The sequence below is a fragment of the Pinus tabuliformis genome, chromosome 6 (genome assembly GCF_031772625.1).
Source record: "Pinus tabuliformis cultivar Carrire ecotype Pingquan chromosome 6, CPIR1, whole genome shotgun sequence".
Taxonomy (NCBI): Eukaryota; Viridiplantae; Streptophyta; class Pinopsida; order Pinales; family Pinaceae; genus Pinus; species Pinus tabuliformis.
In genome coordinates, this window is record NC_142292.1 from 752,866,775 (window position 1) to 752,892,019 (window position 25,245).

At 35.6% G+C, this 25,245-nt stretch overlaps 1 protein-coding gene across 4 annotated transcripts; it reads right to left on the reverse strand.

The window, feature by feature from the left end:
• Positions 1-7,247: 7,247 nt before the first annotated feature.
• Positions 7,248-21,295, reverse strand: RBL13 (RHOMBOID-like protein 13). 4 transcript variants are annotated; one of them, XM_089421384.1, is made up of 3 exons: positions 21,056-21,295; positions 9,359-9,482; positions 8,216-8,907 (listed from the first exon to the last, which is right to left on the reverse strand). In XM_089421384.1, the coding sequence occupies exons 1-3, from the start codon at positions 21,075-21,077 to the stop codon at positions 8,817-8,819; spliced, it is 237 nt and encodes a 78-aa protein (XP_089277510.1). In that variant the 5' UTR covers positions 21,078-21,295; the 3' UTR covers positions 8,216-8,816. The 4 variants fall into 4 exon arrangements, 3 of the variants coding, with proteins under 3 accessions (XP_089277509.1, XP_089277510.1, XP_089277506.1); XM_089421383.1 differs by lacking the exons at positions 8,216-8,907; positions 9,359-9,482 and adding an exon at positions 7,248-7,445 and having other exon boundaries at positions 19,795-21,278; XR_016258346.1 differs by lacking the exon at positions 9,359-9,482 and having other exon boundaries at positions 19,630-21,277.
• Positions 21,296-25,245: the final 3,950 nt, after the last annotated feature.

Consider the following 25,245-nt stretch of genomic DNA (forward strand, 5'->3'; position numbering starts at 1 on the left):
GTTCCTAATGATATGGGTTTGGACAGTAGTGTTGAATTGGCATTGGCCAACTTGGATCTTAATCAACCAATGCTAGAGCTAGACACTTTTGATGATAGTGATCCTCTTAAGGGGTCTTCCTCCACACCAACAAATGTAAAGATTTGAATGGACATAGAGGAAGACAGAGGAGAGAGTGGGTGGTAGTGATGTTGATTTTAACAATGATAACATGGAAGAGTATTGATAGTTACGACTCACGAGTTATAAGATTCTTCCATCTATGTTTTCAGTATCTACCCTCACTTGTATTTTCCATTGGCATTCCCACCTATAGTAGCAATGACTCAATATCTACATAATACATTTTGATTTTAATGATGTGATGAGAAAATTGTAGTTTTTGGTTTTAATTTCTTGTGTTTTTCATTTTACCATATGATGATGTAGTAGTAGTTGTATGATTGAATTTGTATCATCATCATGTAAATGTTTTAGTTTCAAAATTCTAGAAAACATTGAATATTTATGAATATATTTCATTTTTTGTGTAGTTCACTAATTTGTTATATTTTTTAATATATATAATTTTCTTTTTTTATGAGAGATTTTTAAGCGTAAATCACATGATAATTTCATTTGTCGACGCGTTTTGAACCAACTAGTGTGGTTTGTCGTCAAGCCAAGTTGAAGAATCAGATCCAACATTGCATGTTAAATAGTCCCAGCAGAACCTCCAACAACTATAATCCTTGACCAGGCAACAGCTATATTGAATAACGGCTAAATATGACTGGGGGACAGTTAGACGAACCAGGGGCATAAAAATAAGTTAATTTCATAGCTAGTTAATTATATTATTATTAAATTAAAAGTCAAAGGAACAAATGATTTTCTTAGGGGTTTTAAATATATATAAATGATAAATTAAATTTTAAAAGATTATTAAGTTGATAGTTAGTTATAAAAAGTATTAACTATTTAATAAAAATATATAATATAAATATTAGAATAAGTGTTAGAAAAAATAAGGTTTTAAATATTCAGATTTAATTAATTGTTTCTCTAATTGTCACATCAACCTAGAGGTATTACCTAATTTAATTTAATTTTTTATATGAATTTTACCTAAAGGTCTTTGCTATTTTATAAAATATATATTTATAAATATATATATATATAATTTATTTATTTGTAATATATATATATATAATCGTTGGTTTTGACACCTGAGTTGATAGGTTTTTCCACCTAGGTGAATATATATATATAATCGTTAGTATAAACAAAAATATATTGATAGACTAAGTCAAGTGTTGGAAAGAAAATAGTATAATTAATCGTTTATCTTAATTGTTAAATAAATAAATAAAGGCCAAAGGACACAAACAAGCCAAAAAACGAGGGAGGGGAGGAAGGGAAGAAAACGACTAGGAAGAGAGTGTTGGGACCCAGCAACTACTAATCTTCTAGCCATCTTCTCTATTGAGATTGCTCGGCCTTTTTCAATCTCAAAGGCTTCCCTAAATTTTCAATGATGGAATTGTGAAATTCTAGCAATCACACAAACCTCCTCAATACACACATGATGCTTGGTTCTTTCTGCATGTTCAGCTAAAGCAGAAGACTTGGTTCTCCTGTGTTTAAGGTCAGCTACATGCTCACTAATCCTTTGATTAATGGAGCGACTGGTCTCACCAATATAGGGGGTCCCACAGGAATAAGGGATAATATATACCCCTTTCATATCCTTAGGGTTGATAGGATCCTTCACTGATCTGAGGAACTTACGAATGGTGTTAAGGGGCCTAAAGGTCACAGGGACATTATGCTTTTTAAGAATCCTTGCAATCTTATCAGTGGTCCCCTAAACATATGGAAGATGGACGCCTGGAATCTGTTCCTTCGGTTCTCTTTTAGTTAGTGAATTCTTGGCAGCTTTGAGGAAAGCTTTTCTGACCCAAGAATCTACTATAACCATTCTCAACAAAGACATAACCATTCCTCTTCAACCTTTTCGCTGATTTTCTATGATTTCCCTTCATGCTCCAAAGTTGGGTTCACTCTTAGGCTTCCTATGGCTCTATTTGTCAGTTCTCCCTACCTAGTCTATTCTCCTCACCCCGCCTTCCCCCTTCATCCTCCTTTCCACAACTTTTTGTTCTTATCTGGCAACAATTCTAAGACATCAGTGTGGTTCTGGACGAGCCCTAGCGGTGTCGTCTTTGTCTCGACGCCACTCACATCACTCACTCGCATCCCCTCCTTTCTACTTTTGAGCCTAATCTCCATTATCCCCATCTCATCTGTCAAGTCTTTAGCATGTACTTTCATTTGTCCCAACCTCTTTGAGACTCTAACTTCGACCCTGGGATTAGGTGGAAATCTAATATGCTTAGACAACATGCCAAGCCACGTCAGGGAGCTACTTGCTATTGGGAAATGAACTCCCATGCCCAGCGAAGAGTGGACATGTCCCCCATGACAATATAGAGACCACACACTACCTCAAATTTAAAAAGAGATAATTGAGGTAAAAGAAGGCGTCACTGTGGACAGGAAATGTTTGTCAAATATTAAGCTTGCTCATGAATTTGCTGAGTGGATGCTAAACATCTAACACACCAACAGATGGCTTAATCAGTACATGCATACTATTAACATTTTTATTGGCACGTGAAAATTGTTGGGGAGAGTTCTACTCTACAAAAACAAAGCTTGTCAGAAGATCATGATAATGCTTGATGAGCTCCAACTCATGAGTCAAGGTTCGAATCGACATCTTCAACTAAATGAAGGTCGTCTAAGGCTCCCTCCATATCTAAGTTTCTCACCAGGGAGCAGCAAAGAGCCCATCGTCATCGAGGAATCAAAATCTCCAAAAGCAAGTTGATGACATTCGCTTATTTCACTAATGGTTACTTTTATAATAGTTTATATAATTAAATGGATATGCTTGTGTTATTTGGCCTTAAGGCATAAATATTATCATGTAATCTTTTTTATTTTCGGAAAAACATTTTGGATGCTTAAAAAGCTATGGGTCTACCACAAGTTGAGTTTCTTTACTAGTCGACTAGATATGTACACTTTCTTAACTCTCTAATAAAAAATATATATGTAAAGTTTTATAAGAGGTAGATATTAATTTCTTTGAAAATTACATTAAATTTACACAAACAAACTATAAACATAAAGGCAAGGTTACTTCCAATTACACACCTTGTTCATGTGTTGAAGTATGGAGATGTTTAATTCCTTCTATGCTCAAAATGAGTTGACACTTCATTTTTAAAATTTAAATTAAACATGATTAAATGAAAAAACATGAGGGGCATATATAAATCCTTTAATACTTAACATAGAGTTATCAACACATCATGACAAAAATGTGTAATTCCTTTTGTGCCCAACATTAAGTTACATATAGCATTTTAAAAAGATAATAATAATAAAATATTTCAATGTCCATATTAAATCAAATTTATATGCAAGTAAAATGTATATAAACTTTATATAAAGAATAATTAAAAATAAAAAAATTGTAAAGTTGAGGCTTTTATGATCCATATCAGTATTAAGAAGAAATTTTCAGCAAACATCACATCATAATTCATTTGTCGATGCGTTTCGAACCAAAAAGTGTGGTTCATTGTCAGGACAAGTTGAACATGAACCACATTTGTTGGTTCGAAACGCGTCAACAAATGAATTATGATGTGATGTTCGCCAAAAATTTCTTCTCAATAAAAAATTCTTACAAATATGTATTTTTTACATCCAAATATGAAAGAGATGTAACCAATAACACATTGTTATCGCATCAAAAAGCATATTCAACAACCTAGATATGTAATTCCTTCTATGTTTAACCTAGAGTTGACACATGCTTTTTTTTAAATATTATTTAAATAACAAATAATAAAAAAATGAGGGAGATGTAATTCCTTTCATGCTCAGCATGGAATTATCAACACATGATAAGAAAAATGTGTTGAATGTGTAATTCATTTCATGCTCAACATGGAATTATCAACACATTATAAGAAAAATGTGTAAAATGTATAATTTATCTTGTGCTCAACTTTACATGTAGCATTTATAAAAGATATTAAAATATTTCATTGTTCACCTTAAATAAAATTTATATGTAGACAAGTGCTATATAGTAGCTTATACGTATCTCTTTGTATAAAAATAGTGAAATTATTAAGTATTGTGATATCTTTGTAAATGTAGTTGTAAAATGTATCTTTAGGCAAGATTGATTTTAATCGGTTGAAAATTATTATTTAATATACATCTTAACTTAAAAAGATAAAAAATAATACAATGTGTTATTTATAATATATAGTTTGTTTTGAATGTTCTTTAAAATATTAAATGTTATAACTATATTAAGTAAATATAAAATGGTAAATACACTTAGTGACCATAAACATATAAATTTAAAAATATAAAGAAATTATTTATTACGGAAATTACAAAATTATTAGACATTTTTAATGCTAATTATGACAGTAAATTTTTTAATTAATATAAAATATATATATTTTACAACTTTTAAACAAAAAAAAATGTATCAATTACCTAATTATGTGATGTCTTACTCACTTAATTATAGAATGCGATAAAACAAAAACAAAATTTGATGTGATTCATGTATTATTAGCTTAAATATTATGGAATGCAATAAAAACCAAAACAAAATTTGATGTGACCCATATACTTCCTTGGCAATAACATCTCCAAATTGACAATCAATCCCATGAGAGATAAATGTCAATAAAATAAATTGCAAAAAATAAAAATAAAATAAAAATTTAAAATTCCATTTTGTTAAATTGAAAAATATTTGTCATGTTTAATTGAATTAATAGACAAATATCCAATGCATAATACATGTCCAGAGGCAGGTATAATAATATTTACATGTACTTGTCTATCATACAAAGTTCATCTGATTGGACCTAGTTTTAACGGGGACTATTTTCTCCAATATGAAAGGCCTGTTTTTTGTTATTTTGACTCTGGACATATCATAGACTTACATGTATTCAAACAATTGCAAATGTAACATTTTATCATCTTAATAAAAAGTTTGATTTTTCCTCGGACAAAAAAATTTACATGTACTTTACATAGAGAAAAATACATAAAGAATAATTAACAAATATATACTTTTTACATTCAAATATAAAAGCGATCCATAATTCCTTCGCTGTTTAAAAATGAAGTTTCCTCTATTAAAAATAGAGTTGATGAGTATTATAGATATGTGTGTGTGAAAGATAAATAAAATAATTTGAAGTATCAAAATTATATCACATGATACATTGTATAACAAAAAGATATTTAATCAAATCATAAATAAACATTTTAATCTCTATTTTAATATTTAAATATTGAAAAAAAAAATTATCATTAAATTAATGAGCTCTTCTTACATTCCAATATGACAAATGTAAAATGAATACACCACATTTATATATATATATATATATACCACATTTAATATTATAAGTACAATATTTTTATTTCCACCTTAAATAAAATATTCCAATATCGGAGTTAAATGTGCGTGTGTGTCTATATATATATATATATATATCATTTTAATGTATGTCACTAAGTGTGATAGATGTGTAATTCCTTCACAAGTGTGATTGATGTGTAATTCCTTCCATGGTTAATATAAAGTTGAATACATATATATATATAAATAAAGAGAGAGTGTGATGATCTATCTTAACTCTAACTCTACCATGGATAATAGAAGTCAAATTCTCAAAGTGTAAAACTCTTATAATGTAAAACTTGAGAAAAAGGTTTGCACTTTAAAGAATTTGATCCCTTTCAACACTTAAATTCTGCAATTAAGATGACTTTATACTAAATAGTAACAATCAACCTTGAAATGATTGAAGAAGACATTGACTTTTGCAACCTTGTTTTGCAAAAGAAATTTATAAAATTGAGTGTTGTGTAGCAAACCATGGGAGATGAATCATGCAATAAAACCAAAATACAAATACAACTAATTTGGTTTATGTAAATTTGCAATGAGATCACCTAAGTGTTGGTATTGTTTTATGGCAAGATGTTTATGAATTAATGTAAAACTTGATAAAAAAAAGTTTGCATTTTAAAGAATTTGATCCTTCTCAATACTCGATAAAAAAGGTTTGCAGTTGATAAAAAAGGTTGCATTTTAAAGAATTTGATCCCTCTCAATATTTATATTTGCGGTTAAGATGAATTTATACCAAGTAGTAACAATCATCCTTGAAATGATTGAAGAAGACATTGACTTTTGCAACCTTGTTTTGCTTTGTCTAAAAAAGAGGCAAGAAAAATTATAAAATTGAGTGTTGTGTAGCAAACCATGGGAGATGAATCATGTAATAAAACCAAAAGACAAATACAACTAATCTCAATACTTAGATAAAAAAGGTTTGCAGTTGATTAAAAAAAGGGTTGCATTTTAAAGAATTTGATCCCTCTCAATATTTATATTTGCGGTTAAGATGAATTTATACCAAGTAGTAACAATCATCCTTGAAATGATTGAAGAAGACATTGACTTTTGCAACCTTGTTTTGCTTCGTCTAAAAAAGAGGCAAGGAAAATTATAAAATTGAGTATTGTGTAGCAAACCATGGGAGATGAATCATGTAATAAAACCAAAAGACAAATACAACTATTTGGTTTATGTAAATTTGCAATGAGATCACATACGTGTTGGTATTGTTTTATAACAAGATGTTTATGAATTAATGTAAAACTTGAGAAAAAGTTTTCCATTTTAAAGAATTTGATCCATCTCAATCCTTAAATTTGCAGTTTTATACTTACAATCATCCTTGAAATGATTGAAGACGACATTGACTTTTGCAACCTTGTTTTGCTTTGTCTAAAAAGGAGGCAAGATAAATTATAAAATTGAGTGTTGTGTAGCAAACCATGGGAGATGAATCATGTAATAAAACCAAAATACAAATACAACTAATTTGGTTTATGTAAATTTGCAATGAGATCACGTAAATCTTGGTATTGTTTTATGACAAGATGTTTATGAATATCCTTGTGGAGATAAATCCAACTAATTTTGGCTGTAAATTTGAAATGAGATCACAGAAGTGTCGATATTGTTTTTAGACTGCTTATGAATACCCTTGTGTGGCAAAAGTCCGTCTCCAATCTAGGAGAAGTGTGATATTGTTTTATGACAAGATGCTTATGAATAAGCCCCCCTTGTGTAGCAAGAGTCACTCCCCAATCTAGGAGTGTTGATATTGTTTTTTGACAAGATGTTTATGAATATCCTTCAGCGACAAGAGAGTCCCCAATCTAGGAGAATTGACAGTGCATTACAGACAACGTCCAACACTCAGATCTCTTCGGCTAAAAATTTGCAAGAGCACGTAACTATTTGAACTCCCCTCTCGATGGCAAGTTGTATAAGCCTAATAAAACAAAATTACAAGACTCTGAATAAATACAGAGGAAAAAGTTCGTAGAATTTGAATAAACCCAAAGGAAAAAGTTCGTAGAAAATTGCAAAGTGTCGAGAATATACCACGCATTTTCTGTATAAATGTTGACATATATTGTCCCAAGGAATTACTTATCTCAGAAAATGAATACAAAAGAACACTGGAAACTCAGAAAATGAATACAAAAGAACACTGGAAATGACAAAGTTAAGGCCAAACTCCTCTCAAAATTTCCCATTAGAGTCCTTGTAATTAAAAGATTACTCTTAAAAGAGATCACTAGAAATAAAGGTTGCCGGAAAATTGGACTCATAATTTTCAAGTCAAGTGTCTTAAAATTAATGAGGTCCATCTCAAAAGATATAATTATATAATGGACACTGTAAGAAATCGTTTCCTTGCTCCTAGGACCTACTCAAATTTACAACCATTGTACTAGCAGTAATGATGTTCCTTCATATGAGAATTAGCTCTGTCAATGAGAATTGGTCAGTGAAGCCACAGGATGCATGTGGATAGACTCATAGAGTCCTTTCGTAGACTAGCAATGAGCACATTTTATAGCAAAACAAATGGAAGTAGCAGCCCAATCGCACCATTTCTATGGGTTTTTATGCATATGGAACAGACAATTATCCATCTACTCACTTATAAAGAATTGTCAGTAATGTTGTAACTTTAAATACCATTCGGATAATACTCGTTTTCAGAGCCAACGGGCAAAAATTGGAAAATGGTGTAAAAAAAATGTTTGCCGAGATGCTAAATTGGAAAATGGTGTAAAAAAATGAAATTGTTTGCCTAGATACTAAGTTCTTGATGCAAAAGTTGGTTGACCATGTAAAGTTCCTAGTGGGAACTATAGATCAAGAGCTGCAAGAGAAAATATTAGTCATCTGGGCATACCTTTGCCATTCCTAAGTAGATAAGCTAAGCTATGGTGAAAGCATGACGTAATTTCAACCCCTTGAAAAGGGTCTTCTTGCTACCATCCTGCTCATTATCATGCTCGTTGAACTCAAAAAAGCTAGTACATAAGGCTAGATGCTTACGCTAGGCTCACTCATTTAGATCTAGACTACATGCAGGTTTGGGATTTTACATTTTTACTATAAAACTCAGAAATCTTGCTCCTGTCGGGGATTAGCAGTGCAGGATTGAGGCTGAGGGCCATCGTAACTGCAAATTAACAGTGAATTCCTTGATCTAGTTGAATGGACCTTTGCCCATATGTTGGCAAAGAGGCTTTGAGCTATAGTTGGTGCTTGTAAGGCTTCTTATCAATCTGCAAGGCATTAAGTTGTTATGCTCTTATCGGTGCCTCTAGCTGTCGTTTTCAGGCTAGCAGGTCATTTCCACTATAGTATTTCCCTCTTCCTTGTCTGGATCAGTGTCTTCTGCCTGGAGCCTTTGTGAAATCCTTTCAGAAAGCCTGCAAAGAGAGAGAGAAAACACAACCCTTGTCATCTAAAAACCCCAGCTCAGGAGAGACATTTAAATTCAATGCCTATGGCTGAATGATGAATGTTCCCGTGGTATCCAATTTCCTCTTCTATTTTTATCTTCAAAGTTCAAATAAGTGTTGAATGATCTTTGCTTAACATCTCAGTTATGTTAGTCTTGCAAGTATTGGATTTTTAGTTTTGGTATTCCAGTTTTGAAAAAAAAATCAGATATCATCGTTATTTTGTTTAGGGGTCCTCTTGCTTGTGCATAATCTGTAATTTGTGAAAGGCCACTTCATCTGAGTAATCAGCTCAGCAAAGAAAACTATGAGGATCCAACAGGTATTTGAGCTTATTAAAAAGAAAGAAATGGAATGAGGTTTAAAATGTATGCTTTATGCAGGACAAAACCATTCTGGAAGTCAGGTACATGAATACCGGTATTTCAAGTTGTGACCATCAATTAAGCTGACTGTGATATGCAATTCAATCATTTCCTCGAATTCTGCTCGGGTGCATGCTTGCCATGGCTGTAAAAACTGCAGATACTTGAGGTAGTCGGCTAAAGGGCCAAAATACAAAGAGCTGAAATCAATAGTAAAGATGAAAAAATCAAAGGTCCTAGACAAAGATACCTTGTATTATACTTTCTCGTTTTAATCATTATTGTGCATTAATAAATATACATCCAAAATTACAATAGTTATTGAAATTTGGTGGAACATAATATTTTTTTCCTTGGAAAAACGTTCCCCAAGAAACTCAGTGCCCTCTCCCTTAGAGATTAAGAGAGTCAAACCTGTTACACACCTTACATTGGGGGGAGAGAACTCATGTTTGGCTCATGACCATTTGAGCTAACCATCAGGGCTTGAAACATGATACTTTTCTTTAACATAGAAATTTATGAATTTATTCATCTAAGCATGGAAAAGAATACATATACAGTAGTGGAACAATCAGTTCCATCACAGTTACGAGGAATTATATAAGAAACTAAAAGAAATACTGCCACTGAAATTCAATGTACTCATAGATACACAGTGAGGAATTTCTTAAAACTTATATCTGAATGACCCTCTTTACTTCCTAACCAATAGTCAAGAAACATTTGACAGATTTAATTGGAGGCACACACAGAAAAAGGACTTACCAATTTGCATGGATTTCTATGCATAATCGTCCTCAACAGACAAGCTTTGACATTCCATCCAAATATAAACATTCAACTTGTTGGAAAATCAAGAGGCCTGTAGTTAATTTAGATTTTCTTTTCATAGTGATTGCTTGTGAATTTAATTTGCTTCTTTACTAATCTTGATTCTGATTCTTTCATCAAACAATTACCATACCATGAACATGAAGAAACAGAAACAAAAGAACGCAGGAATAGGCTCCAAGCCAGGGCAAAACCCTGTCCAAGGGGAACACCTAGAAAATTCTCTTCATTTAGAATCAGATCAAATGAGATATCTAAGACCCATGACCACAGAAAACTCCACCCTCTAGATGACAAGTCAGACCCTCCTCTAGCACAGCAAAACCATCATCAAGATATCAGCAACAAGGGATGTATCAAGACAGAATTTCCACAAATTCTAGCTCAAGGAGAAAACCTCCCTTCCAGACTTCGGCCCTTCACTGTCTCTGTTTTCTCTGCGATATTTCAGACCAAATCCATCCAAGTGTGTGTGTCCAAATGAGCTCCATCTTCCCTCTATTTATATAATTGAGAGGGGGTACGAATAGACATGTCCATTGGGCAGGACTGACTTGACATGTAGGTCGCCTTGCACCTAGAGGGGTTTCTAACACAAAATTACATATTTAGAAATTATTTTTCCTTTTTCTTTACAATAGGTCCAAATAGGACTTTGACTCTTTTGACTCAAAAAGCTAGAAGCATGACCAAACATGCTTGTCTAGGAAAAATAATAATTTTCTCTCTTTTTTTCTTTTGCTTTTTACATAAAATACATAATAAGTACAAATTATGAAGACCGAAACTAGTTACATTTCCAACACTCCCTCTTAACTAGGGAGGTATTCATAATTGTACACCTGGTACGTGGTTACTATCAAACTGAAATATTGTCATAAGATGAGTCAAATTGATAAACCATCTTTAAACATCAACATCATAACCAGCATTGCCATCATAGTAAGGCCTTTAATTGACAAACTCATCTTATTTCAGAGCATTATGCTAGGAGGCTTTACGTGAGACACCAAACTACCTCTAAGGCAAATACCCCATCCGGATTTCACAAGGTATGTCCTTTTAGGACTTTTTCTTACCTTGGATTACCTATCCTCAAAGAATATTGGTCCTCTTCAACCACTCTTGTCTTAGATACCTATCCAATCCTCAAAGAGTGTCGGTCAACTTTCTGTCTTGGATTTTCTTAGCTCTACCCTCAAGGAGTATCAATCGCAAATGCTTATCCAACCCTGCAGACCCCATCCTCACTCCTTGGCCTTACTAGATGTATAGTTGTTAGTCCCAGTCTAGTGCATGACACATGAAGAGGAGAATATAATGTCCATCATCACTCCCTTTCAACAAGGGAGGATATTCCTTACTTCCTTTTAGTTGGGAAGTCATAAGTTCTTTAGCGTGTCTTCATCAATACATCAGCTACTAGTTCTTCATGGAGATCTTCAAGTAGCTGCATGGCTCCTCTTCTCCTTTGCATCTCATCATATTGAGCTTTATCTTTCTAGATATAATGGAGCCAAACTGTGACAGGGTTCAAGCCATCAATTCTTCATCACTTTCCTCTAGTGATCATTAGTAGAGGCATTATATTGAGTCAATCGAAGTAGAGCTAATCATAGCTTCCTCTAATCATGAAAGTGATCTTCATTGTCATCAAAACATACACATCAAGTTATCTTCTTGTACTGCTACCTTTCAATCCCAAGATGATGTAGACATCTTGACCACATAATCCTTCAAGGATTACCAAAGCCATCCACTCAATCCATGTATTCAATGAAATGAGTTCAAAACAAATAGTTGTAGATGCACTTGTCTCAACTGTCATTATGCATTTTTGCAACATCCTTCCAGGCAGCAAAACCATATACCAACCAAATGACCAATACCAAAACATCAATATCATAATTCCCTTAACATGATGGCCTTTTATCAAGAAATCAGATTCTGCTTACTTGCTTCCATTGAGAACAGCATCCTTCTACATGGTCTATCTCCATATTGAACAAACAATGTGTTCCATGATCAGATCACACAGCGATATGTACAACATCATCAAGTAGACTCTCCTTCCAACTTCTTCACATGCTTTTGCAATATGTTATCCAAGGAGCCAATTCATAATCTAAGCGGATCACCGATATTAGGGTTACCAAATCATAATAGCCTCTTAGTTAAGGCATCCTGTCAAAATCTGTTACTAGTTCCCTCTAAAGTCAACATTCCTTTGCATGTTTTATCTTCTTATTGCAACAAGGTTCTGCTTCATCTTTCAAACATGAATGTGTTTTTGGAATGAACTCATCTACTCAAAGCTTCAACATCATGTCTATCAAAGTCCTTACAGTTCTTTCTTTCCATCATGCTCATCATCATCAGGAAGTTATCATCAAGCATGAGTCTTGCTTTACTTTGTGTTGAAAATTAGCAACTATGGGATGAATTTCCTTGAATGAAATTTAATTTCTAACCTTCTAGAGTGACTTTCTAAAAATAGAAAGTCGTGTCTATCTTTGCAACCATGACTTTCCAAAAATAGTAAACCACCTACCAACAATTTGTAATCATATATATCTGATGGAAAATCACTTAACTTGTCCTTAATCTATCTCAATTGTTCATTTTTTAACTTAATCATCAATATTATTATTGTTATTACTACTATTATCCTCTTTATTATATTATTATTAAAAATAAATTCAAGTCTCTTAATCATGGGACTCAATCATGTCATATGTAAGTCCCCTCAATTAATGCATATGTTACTCTCTCTTAATGGATTCATTCCTCTCTTTAATATTCTTATGCACCTCTTACACTCTCTTACACGCTTTAATGACTCGTCATAAAATGATTCCTCTTACACCACTTTAATGCATAAGTTACACTTCTCTCCTTACATAAGTTACACTTCTCTCCTTAATGCATAAGTTACACTCCTCTCCTTTGTGGCATAAGTTACACTCCTATTTCAGCATGTGTAACTCCTCCTCAAGGCATAGGAGTTAGTCCCTCATGAATTTGACCCCCTTGCTCTTCCTATATATTTGTGCCTCTCATCCTCACTTGACACACTTACTTGTGCTTGTGAAAGGAGAATTCAAACTTGAGAGAGACTTGGGGAGTCTAGAGGAAGATTGAGAGAGAGAGAGAGAGAGAGAAAGAGTCTTGAAGAGCAAAAGTAGATTTTGGAGAGCCAAAGTGATTCAGTGTTTGCATCAGCTACTACTATCAGAGATCTTCTTCAGATTTGGGTGAACTTCTTCATTCTCTCATTGTACTTTGTATCTCTGCTAAACAATTGATTTCTAATAGAAGAAGAATTTGGCTGGGTTTTCGCCTTGCGTGTTTTTCCATGGTCATTGACCTAACTTCTCTGTGTCTCATTCAATTCTTGGTTGCCTTCTATTGTGCATATGGTTTATATGGCTTATGTTCTATCTACAATTACGTAACTTATATTGCAGCATAAAAAAGTTCTAGATTTAAGTGATTGTAACATTATAGAACATCTAATTTTTCACACTTTGTTCTTCCATCCTTCTCATCTTGCTTCCTTTATTATGTACCACGTAAAATATACGAAGACAAGAGCATGATGTCAATACTATCAATCTAGGGTTTCCATGGTTTCTCGGAGGGTGTACTTCTAGGGTTCTAGATGCAATCCCTATATTTCTTGATCTAGATTCTAACCCTTATTAGTGTTTTTAATGGGAACATCAGCCCTAGGATTCTGAATTTCAAGCCCTAGGGTTTATTCAATTCAACCCTTGCTATGGTTTTACCACATACTCTAGATTATCCTTTCAAAATTAGATAAGCAAAACGTAGATGCCAAGACAACCAATTAGGGGAAGGGTTTTTCGCTTCTAGGGTTAGTTCAATCTAAAATAGGGTTCAAAAACCCTACCAAAAATCTTCAAGACTTCATAAGACTTACAAACCCTAGATTCTTCAAAACCCTTAAGACATTATAGAACCTTTATCTTTTAAACAATCACCATGAGCTTGACACAAATCAAGAAATGCATATAACAATTATGCATACCTCTACAAATTTTATCTTTGCTTTTTCTTTGCAAAGATATGGATTCTCTTCAAGTGTCAATTCTAATTAACTTCCAACAAATGTGTCTTTTCATCTCTAACTACAGAACTTGTTTGAATGATAAATTTCAAATCCATGATCTCTGATATACAATACACGATTGTTAATAACCAAGCTATGCAATGTGACTTGTCACATTATCCTTTTGACTATGTTTTATTGTGATTGTTATGTCTTGAAATGAGGGGAGTCAGCTCCACTTCAATTTTCGTCCATAGTGTATAGATATACACCACATGATAACCAATCACAGATACATGGCCCAATTTATGGCATTCAACATGTCAAACTTATGTATATGCTATACATGTTTCGATCCCATATATCTCTGTACAGATCAATTGTTATTTAAGAGTCATTCCAAGTTTTTGCATACAAAATAACAACTTCCACGTGGCTTGATCCAATGGGTTAGAGCATATTTCCAATGCTCGGGATCTTTCGTCGCAACATTAACTCTTCATTTGCTATTCTGGTCAGGGACTATTAAAATAAGGCTTTGTCAAAGTTGAACTTCTACCAAGGTTCTGCTTGTTGATTTTTGAGTAGCTTCGGAGGTACTCCAAGCCTTAGGGTTCGGGGATTGGAGGGCAAAGCGCCACAAGAATCACTTATGGGCTTGGAACCCAAGCTTAGGGTTTTGCACCCATCGGGATTTGGGCCAAAACCATGAGCACATTTTGACATGGGATGAATGAGGATGATAGCTCTCGCCGAGATGAATCTAACACAACAAGAATCATCTGATTCTGAGTTGAGATATGAATTTTTTGAAGCTCATAAGTGGGTTTTGCACATGTATGGTCAAGTCGGCTTGATGATAATAAGCCACATGACAGTTGTACAATCCCTATGTTGGACGTTGGAAGAAGCCCTTCTATTGTGTATAAATAGGAGGTGATTGTGTCTCATTCAGCACATCCAAAAGTGCGTTTATCTCTTGAGAAAATACAGTCGAGTAACAGCGGTGGCCTAGTAGCAACAGCGACCGAGTAGCGACAGGAGCCAAGTAGCAGCAGCTAAGCCACAGCCATGCAAAGGAAGCCATCACCCCTTAAGGACTTGCAAGGGTATGTGTTTTGATAGAGTTGATTGCTAGTTGGATGGGTGTCCAAGGGTTGGATAGTTGATGGAGTCTGTTTGTAGCCAAGAGGAAGGTTTCCTAGGTGTGAGGATGCCCTAGCCACAAGTAGATGCTATAGCAAGGATTGGCCACTCGTGGATTGTTGGAGGGCAGCGTGAGAGTGGACCAAGTATGAATGTGGATTGGGCATTTATGGTATGCTGGAGGACAGCATGATAGTGTCCAAGTTGGAGCCTGGTATGCAACACTTTCATGGACAAAAGTAGTTGCTAGAATGGCAGTTGTTGAGCTCAAGGGTTTGATCAACCAGGAGTAGTTTTGAGTAGCCCGAGACTTGTGTGTCGAGGACTTCTAGAGCAGGTGATGGGCAGTCCTCTTAGCCCATGTTCATTATGGGAGATGGACATCTTGCAGTGATAGGTGGCAACCCTCCGTGCCCTATGTTGGTCTTCACTGAAGCAGCGCAGGAAGACCATAGTGGGCCGAAGTCCCTAAGTAGCCGAGGAGCAGCAGTGGGCAGATCGAGAGTTGTTCACAAGTGGAGTTGTGAACAACTCAACAGGAGTCTCGATGTGTTGATGTGTTGATGGACAAACGACTAACTAGTGAGCAAATTAGATAGCCGAGGTTCAATGGCCAAATGGACTTGGAGCATTGATAGAGGAAAAAGCTACAGATCGAGAGACGAAGGACCGGGCAGGTACAAGGTACGACCAAGAGGAGCTGAGAGAGTCGACTGCTATAGCCAGATGGTCAGAGTATCTTGTTGACGGCATATTGGTTGTTGATGTACTGACACCAAGCCATAGTTTGTATTCTTGCACTAGTGGACGTATGAGGGCCATTATTCCTAGTACGGGAGCCCTAGACTGTTGTATTATATGTTGATTAATATAACAAAGTTGGGTTGAAATTTGTAAAAAGTTGTCTATATCCTGTGCATGTGTGATTTATTGTTGTTTATATTCCATTGTGCAAAGTAGTATCGTTGAGATTCTTGGTTTGGTAGCATCAGAGATTTTAAGATTCTATCCTAGACCCAAGATCGTGGAAATTCAACATTGCTTTTATCCATAAAACCAACCTTGACCTTTTATGATTCAACTTAATGTTCAATTCCCATACTAAACAAACTTGAACAATGTCCCAAGTTTGACATATAACAGTGCTACCAATATTTAAATATTGAATTTACTAATAGACTATGGCTAGAACCAGAACTTCTTAAACACAATCATGGTGGAGATGCTCCAATATTACGATGTCACTATAAGTCAAAATGTTGTATAAAGGATCACACGAGCCATAGTGATGAGCAATACTTCTATTACGTAATGCAATGTCAATGTATATCATTGTGAACCATAGTGGATAGTCTCTGTGTATTAATATGAGCCATGAATAACCATGCCTTTGTAGTGAAGCAACTCAACAAATGCAAGTCACATTGAATGTCACATAGAATTGTTGGGAATCACGATTGTCGTTAGACCAAAACTTGCAAGTGTGTTAGTCAACGATTGCATCGTCAAAGATAAGGATCCACGAGAGGCGGTTAGTCCATGTCACGAAACATAAGGGGAGCGTTGGTTTATCCAATGCCCAACAATCCCCCCCCCAAACGTGAGTCGAGTGTGTATCGAACTCGTGACCTACGCTCTGATACCATTTGTTGGGAATCACAATTGTCGTTAGACTAAAACCTAACGATCGCATCGCTAGAGATAAGGATCCACAAGAGGCGATTAGTCCATGTCACGAAACACACGAGGAGCGTTGGTTTATCCAATGCCCAACAAGAATATCATCGTGACAACAAGAGCGAGTCATAATTTATAACACCATCTATGGTATAATGTGTGTCGTCAAGTCATAATTTATAACACCATCCATGGTATAATGTGCCATATCTAATGGACCATAATTTATTCCAATAGAAATGTGGACCACAATATGTGAGCCACATTATAACAAGCGAGCCAACGTAGAATCTTGGAGAGTTTACAAGCCACCGTAAGAAAAGCAAGCGAATCATTGTGTATAACAATTGAATGCCATACAAACTTGAGATCTTATATGGCGTGCCTCTGTATGGAGATTGAACAGTATATAGCAAGGATTCCACTAATGCAAACCATCTATACAAACCATCAATACCATTTTATGTTGAGAACCAAAATTGTTAGCGACTATACATCAAGGCTTCAATAATTGCTATTGAGATCAAACCATAGAATAGAAACGATGTGTAATGGTATCTCATAATTGCATGATATCGTACATATACAAACCAAACCATAAGCAAGCTACAAGGGATGTCATCTGATGCTAGAGTATATTGATGTCGATTATCACGCTATTGTAGAGACAGCCACACAGAACCATCAGGAATAGGCTTCGAATTACATAATAGAAGCTTTCTTGCATAGGATCTTTACGGAAATTTGTCTTAATTCTCTTTAAAAATAATCACAAAGGATCAACAAACTTGTAAGAATGCAAAACATTGCTAACAAAAGTGATCTTCCGATCCCCTCTCCACAAAACTAGGCTCTAATACCATGTTGAAAAATCGGGAGGCATGTAGTTTACTTTTGATTTTCCTTTTCATAGTAATTGCTTGTGAATTTAATTTGTTTCTTTATTAATCTTTATTCTGATTTTTTCATCAAACAATTACCATAACATGAAGATCACAGAAACAAAAGAACACTAGATATAGGTTCCAAGCCCCAAGGAAAAACCCCTCCAAGGGGAAAACCCAGAAAATTCTCTTCTTTAGAATTAGAGCAAATGAGATATCCAAGGCCCATGAAAAAGAAAAATTCACCCTCTAGATGCCAAATCAAACCCTCCTCTAGCACAGCAAATCCATTATCAAGAGATCAGCAACAAGGGATGTATTAAGGCAGAATTTCCACAAATTCTAGATCAAAAATAAAACCTCTCTTTCAAACTTTGGCCCTCCACTTTGTCACTATTCTCTTTGCAATATTTCAGACCAAATCCATCCAAGTGTGTGTGTCCAAATGAGCTTCATCTTCCCTCTATTCATATAGTTTAAAGGGGGTGTGAATAGACATGTCCATTAGGCAGAGCCGACTTGACATGTAGGCTGAATTGGCACCTAGAGGGATTTCTAACCCAAAATTACATATTTAAAAATTCTTTTTCCTTTTTTCTTTACAATAGGTCCAAATAGGACTGACTCTTTTGACTCAAAAACCTAGAAGCATAAAGAACATGCTTGTCTAAAAAAAAAAAATTTCTTTTTCTTTTCTTTTGCTTTTACATAATAGTACAAATTATGAAGACCGAAACTAGTCACATTTTCCAACACAACTCACAACCATAAAAAAGCATACAAAGAATATTTCACTTTAACCTTCAGATGAAGCCACAAAAAGGCTGAATACTTTCACAAGCTGTGGAAATAACTGGCTCAACTGAAAAACAGTCAAATGCATACAATGAATGTTGCTGAAACACTCTTGGGGACAAGGCTGGACACTATAAGGCTACAAAGGGCAGTGTGAAATGCAATATAATTTTAAAAAAAGGATAGAGACTACAACCTTACACTGAAGTCAAAGAATATCTTGAAGATTTTTTAAGCAAGGAATTTTTAAGCCTTTGATACCACTTACTCCACTAAACAACACTCATGTTGTAGTGCTTGAAGATATGGAAGAAACGCCAATTCAGGACTGGACTCACAGTACTGAGCAGCTCTTTTGTTACTGGGCATGGGGGCAACCATGGATGATTGAAAATAACGGAAGTAAAACAAGGTATAACATAACAACAGTATCTTACAAGTATTAAATAGTCTAGGATTGTAGATGTAATAATTATTACTTTAAGTTTGAAAATTCAAAATATAAAAGAAGCATCATTTCAGGATTGGATTCACGGTAGTACTGACCAGCTCTTTTGTCACTGGAGATAGGAGTAATCTTAAATATAAGGGAAGTAAAGCAAAGCACAACATAGCAGCAGCATCTTACTATATTAAATTGCCTAGGGCCATAGATGCAATATTTATTTGTTGATTGAGATATTGAATCAAAGAAATTTCAATGTCACAGTCATGGCATGCAAGGATTCACCAAGAAAACCTGTGCAGCCTCGGATCATCTAGTTTACAAAAGAAAAAATTTGAACCCATTTCATTTCACACAAACGGCGTAGTGAAATTTTCAGAAATAGCTCTGCAAAAAAACATTTCAGAGTTCAGAAAACTAATCCCTTCGGACAGCATCTTTGAAGTGCACAAAGACATTAGCTCTTGTTACCTGTTCAGGGAGCCGAACCTTTTGGATATCTGACCTGACCCTGTTTTGTGTGCTAACAGAAGTTGCAGATAGCGTTCAACCAAACACATAATTTGCATACCGAATGGTATCATAGTATGCAATCCAATGAAAATTCAGTGAAAAATCATAGAAAATTTAGCATACCCATCTGAGCACGTGATTCATACAAGTGCAGGGCCTCTTCTCGTCAGTACATTTACATCAAGGCCTCTACCATTATCAGGGCCAATGAAGCCTACTGTAGGCAGAGAAGTATCCATCACAGGCTCGATTTCAATAAATGGCAAATCAAGTGTGCCAGTCCGCTTCAAGCTGAAAATGAAAATTATGACAATCCATACCAGCATAGATATTGCCCAGTAGTTATTCATACCCTGAATCAAACCCCATGCAATAGCATAGCCAACAATAATCCCAGACAAGTGCCCCAAAAAGCTTGCCTGTGGCACTATTATAGATGTGAAGACAAGAGATTCAAAAGGGGCAAAACTGATGGGCAGGGAAAGAACTCCAAAAAGATCCAATTTAGAAGATGGTTGCTTCACTGCAAGGATAGTCATCCACCCAAACACTACACAGGAGTAACCCACAGCAGTGACTCTCCTGAAATAATCAAGCTTGAATCTCTGGACCAAGATGTGATAAGCTCCAATGACTAAAAGGCCTGATAAGACGACCAAAACTAAAGTATAGTGAAGATAAAACTGAACTCCCAAACCCAGATGTCCCAGGCTCTCTATAACACCTAGGCTCCAAAGGGCACTCATGTTGAAAACCAAATGAAGAATACTAATATGTGAAAAGGCTGAAGTTATTAATCTCCAGTGCTGGCCCTCAACAGCTGCGTCATAATTCAAACCCACATCTCCATATCCAATATTCTTCTTCTGTATGTAAAACCATATTGCGCTGCACAAACCAATCATGCAGCTCGTTGCAGGCTTCTCAAGAATCTGATAAAACAGTGGCCTACCCATTTCAGGCCCTTCTCAAAATCCCCCAATTTTCAATTATACCCTAAAAATTATTGAAACCCTAATCCCCCTTCATGAATCCCAATCACATGGCATCCCCTTCAAACCTCCGGCTTTGTATATACCCTCGACAATCCAACAAATACAAAAATAGGAGTCGCCGTTATAATCAAATCACTGCAGAATCCTCATCAAAACTCATCCAACCCAAACCCTGGAAGTGCCGTAACATGATAAATTTTATTCTGGTACAATTTAAAGAATTTTAAAAATTAAAATGTGGAAATATGCTTATTTTCACTCAAGAAACGAGATTGGCCACGATTTAGGCAATTTTTTGCAATCGCTGCTTCATTCAAAGGCTACCGGCTAATGAATTGAATTATCAGATGGTTCTCAGTGGAGAGAGGCTCAAATACGGCAATTTGTACCTGGTTTCAACGACACATTCATGGAAATTTCGAGAGCGCTCCTATGAAGTAAAATAATATCAAACGCTGAGCACCGAACTGACCTTTCTCGCCGTCTGATCTCGATCTCGATCTCTGTTAATGGGCCGCAAATCGATCACCACTTACGGTTATCGTTACATCTGGTACATTTGTTCTAGTACACTCCATGGCCCTTTAACACCCAGGCCGACAAACGATAAACTGGCTGAACCGGTATTGAATGACACATGTACGGTAAAAACAACATAATTATATATTTTTTCATGTTATTGGTTTTTTTTTTTAATGGCTCGTTTCGAGTGATTGAACTTTCGATTATAGGTTTTTTCCTAAACCATTGAGATAATCAAAAGATTTTAAAAATAAATCAACTAAAGTGAAATTTTAGGTTGATTTCAGAGTTTAGTTTGAATATTTGTTGAGTTTTTTTTTTAAATGGGAGTAAATTAATAAGTAAATATATTAAAGTTATAATTGTATTCGTTGTAATTGGTTAAATTTAATTAATGTAATAGTTTTTATGTGAATTTGGTCAGTTTTGAGAAAATGTAAAGTTGTTCAAATTTTAGATTTAATCTATGGTTGCTAGTAGTAGTGGAGGGTGGCCTACTTCATTTTGGAATTATAGTGGTTGTGCTCAATTAATTTAGTGTCACTCAAGTACGAAATTAGTGTCATTCAAGTACAAAACAAGTTTAGTTGCTAATTCTTGTCAATTTCTTTAAATCTCTTTTCACTTTAAAACAAGTTTGTATTTTAGGAGATTCGATTCCTCTAGGGATTTGGTAGATATAGATAAGATAATTACATCGTAAGGTGTTCTCTCTGGAAGAACCCCCTCCCATGTCACTTTGGCAAAATCTGCACCATAGGATCAATTGTTAGACGATTGAATCGTCTTCCGCCCTTGGATCCACCTATTAAAATTTTGATTTATTCCATGGTTTACGTAGGTTAACCATGTGTTCAACCCCTCATCTCTAACCATTCTTTTTCATCTATAACAACCTGCTTCTCATGCAATTACTTCCATCATACCTGCTAGAGGGCCTGCTCTAGACGTTCTCAACATGTACTTAACACCCTCCCCTTGAAACATGTAAATTTTTACAGGGAAGATCATTACTTGTTTATGCCGCAAAAGAGATTTGCATAAGTCTGACTTAACCCAATTTTTCACTACATGATCTTTTGCGCTTGTAAATTTATGGGAGCCTTCGATATCTGATGAAACTGAATCCCAATGGTTTAGTGAGGTGGAATTTATGCTCTGTCGTACGTTCTTATCCGAACAGCCACGGCGACCGAGGTACACAATTATATGTGAAAAAAAACAAGTTAAAAGAAAATATTTTAATGTTGCATATAATAAAAATGTGTAGTCTAACTTATAAATGAAACAATGTTTTTCACGACATTTTTTCAGGGTATTTTTGAGGGTGTTGAATCCATTTATGCATTTAAAAATGTATTTTAAACAAAACAAAACAAATCTTGAAATTGTATCGCTAAATTTTGGCGAATTCTAGTGAAAAAGGTTATTTCGTCAAGTTAGACTATGCCTAATAAAAATATTCAATGTGGGTGATCAACGAAATATTTAAATACCAATTAATATTGATGTATACTTAAAATATGTTAATAACAAATAAACTTATTTAATGTTTGTGGATAAATTGTCTAGATACACATCTTATGTAAAATATTTTAATGCCAACTATGTATATATTATATATTGTTTAAAAAAATTTATGTATATATTGTATAAAGCTATGGTTAAAATGTTTGAAATAATATCAGTGTTTTACAGTTTGGCCTTTTTTAGGTATATGTTCTTGTTTATTGGACTTTCAAATTTAAGTTTGTACTATATATAGCATTGGAAAATACAAATTCAACTATGAAAATTTACACATTATATTTTGCACTCTCAAAGAAGTTTTCACGTGAAGAAATTTGATCTCTCTAGGGTCATGCTAGATCAGTGCTTAAGATGGATCTATTTTGGTATTCATAATTGAGTGATTGAGTGTTGGTGGATTGTGGTTATTTATAATTTTTGTGTAGAAATTTACTTTTAAGTTTGTGAAAATGTAAAGTAAATGTGAGTATAAAGTTTTATATTCAAATCCACAATTGCTTCCTATAATCATGTGCTGAGGAGTGAGGCTATTCATTTAGGGATTATAGTGATGGTTGTCAGAATAGAGAACTATAGTGGAGAGATGGTGTGCTTTAAGTAAAAGTTATAGTGGGTTATTTTTCAAGGGGGATAAGAATTTGCTTCCATAGAATTATTCAGTCACACACTAATATACCATTCAAAACCGAGAGAGCACGAATCGCGCTCTGCACTCACCCTGCTAGGTCATGCCACTGTTGAGCTCTTTTGGCCTTCGGCCCTTAGCCATGGCCCCTCCGGATGCAACCCCAGAGGCAGCTGCCGCCCAACAGGCCTTCTCCGCCCTGGTCAAATCCTTGCCCCCGCAGCGCCCTCGCCCAACAATCTCTAAGTTTGTAAAGAAGCTAGATGTCTTGCAAGAGGTAATCCTTCCTCCAGCACTTCCTCGCATGGCAGCACTTTCATTAGCAGAACGAGGCCTTATCGGACAATTCACTGGTCTCTGGCCCTCTCCGAAGACAGTGCAAAGATGGGTCGAACGAAACTAGTCTGATAAAATACAAGGCAAAATCTCCATCCGCTTTTGCGGGAAAGGGTATTTCACCTTCCATTTCGAATCAAGAGAAGACAAGGATCTAATCTTTAGAAACAGACCATATTTCATGGACTCCAGAGGCTTATACCTCAACAAATGGACTCTGGATTTCAACCCGAATTGGATGTCCCTAGCGCAGTCCCGGTCTGGGTTCGGCTCCCTCACCTTCCTCTCCACTGCTGGGGAGACGAATTGGTTCGAGCCATCGGGAATGCTGTTGGAAGATTTATTGACCGTAGTGAGCCAAAAGATAACATGCAAGCCTACGCCCGCATATGTGTTGAAGTTGATCTCGGCAAAGGCCTCCCTGAGGCCATCAAACTCAAAGTGGACGACTGGAAGCACATCCAACAATTGGACTACGAGCAAATCCCGTTTAAATGCAAGGTATGTCACGAATATGGCCATTTTGCCAATAGTTGCTCTAAATTAGTTGATGTTGAAAATGTTTCGCAAGATGAGCAATGGGAAACAGTCAAGAAAAAGAAGATTGCCCCCAACCCCAAGGCAAACCCTGAAGCTGCCCCTCCCAAAACTAATGCATCCATCCCCTCCACCTCATCTCTCCTTCCCCCTGCTTCATCCAATCCTTTTTCCGCCATTGCTCCCCCTGAAGACAACCCCCCTTCCATGTCCCAAGCTGATGCCATTGAACCCTCTGAACCCTCTGACCCCCCCCCTGCTTATCTCCTCCTCCTTTTCCCACGATCCTCCCTCTTCTAGATCTACCAGGAGTTCTTCTAAAGAGCACGGTGTAACTATGGACACACAAAAAAAACAAGGGCCAGGAAGGAAGTATTCAAAGCAACAGAGAGACGAAAATGCTCAAAAGGATATTGCCATGGGTACTCAGAATCCCATAGAAACTTATATTTTGGGGCAAAATAATAAAGAAGCAGTGCACAAGGAGCAAGGAGGGCGAGCAACTCTTTGTACCCCTCACACTCAATGATGAAATTTCTATCTTGGAATAGCAGGGGACTAGGGCACCCCTCCAAAATAGTTGCCCTAAAAGATCTAATAATACATGAGAAGCCAGAAATCCTATTGCTACAAGAAACAAAACAAGGACACCAAGAAATGAAAGGAATCATTGGTCAACTAAAACAGTATAATGGATGCATAAGTGAATCAAGGGGTGCCTTCGGGGGAATTGCAACCCTCTGGAACCACAGCGTTTGGAATCACATAACAGATACAGTCAGCCAGTACTGGATCAAAACCGCTCTCGAGAATTTAACAGATAACCAAAGGATTGTCATCTATAACATCTATGCACCAATCCATTATAGAGACAAAGAGCAGTGCTAGACTTCCCTCAAAACAAACATAGATGAAGAAGGAAGCAACAATATTATTCTCGGTGGAGACCTCAATCTCATTCTCCACTCCAATGAGAAAAGAGGAGGTTGTTTTTCTCATGACCCCTACAGATCTCAGTTGGAGAACATC

Bases quoted from the DNA above. Each gene is read 5' to 3' on its own strand.
- RBL13 (XM_089421383.1), bottom strand. From the start codon at position 20,627: ATGGGTAGGCCACTGTTTTATCAGATTCTTGAGAAGCCTGCAACGAGC.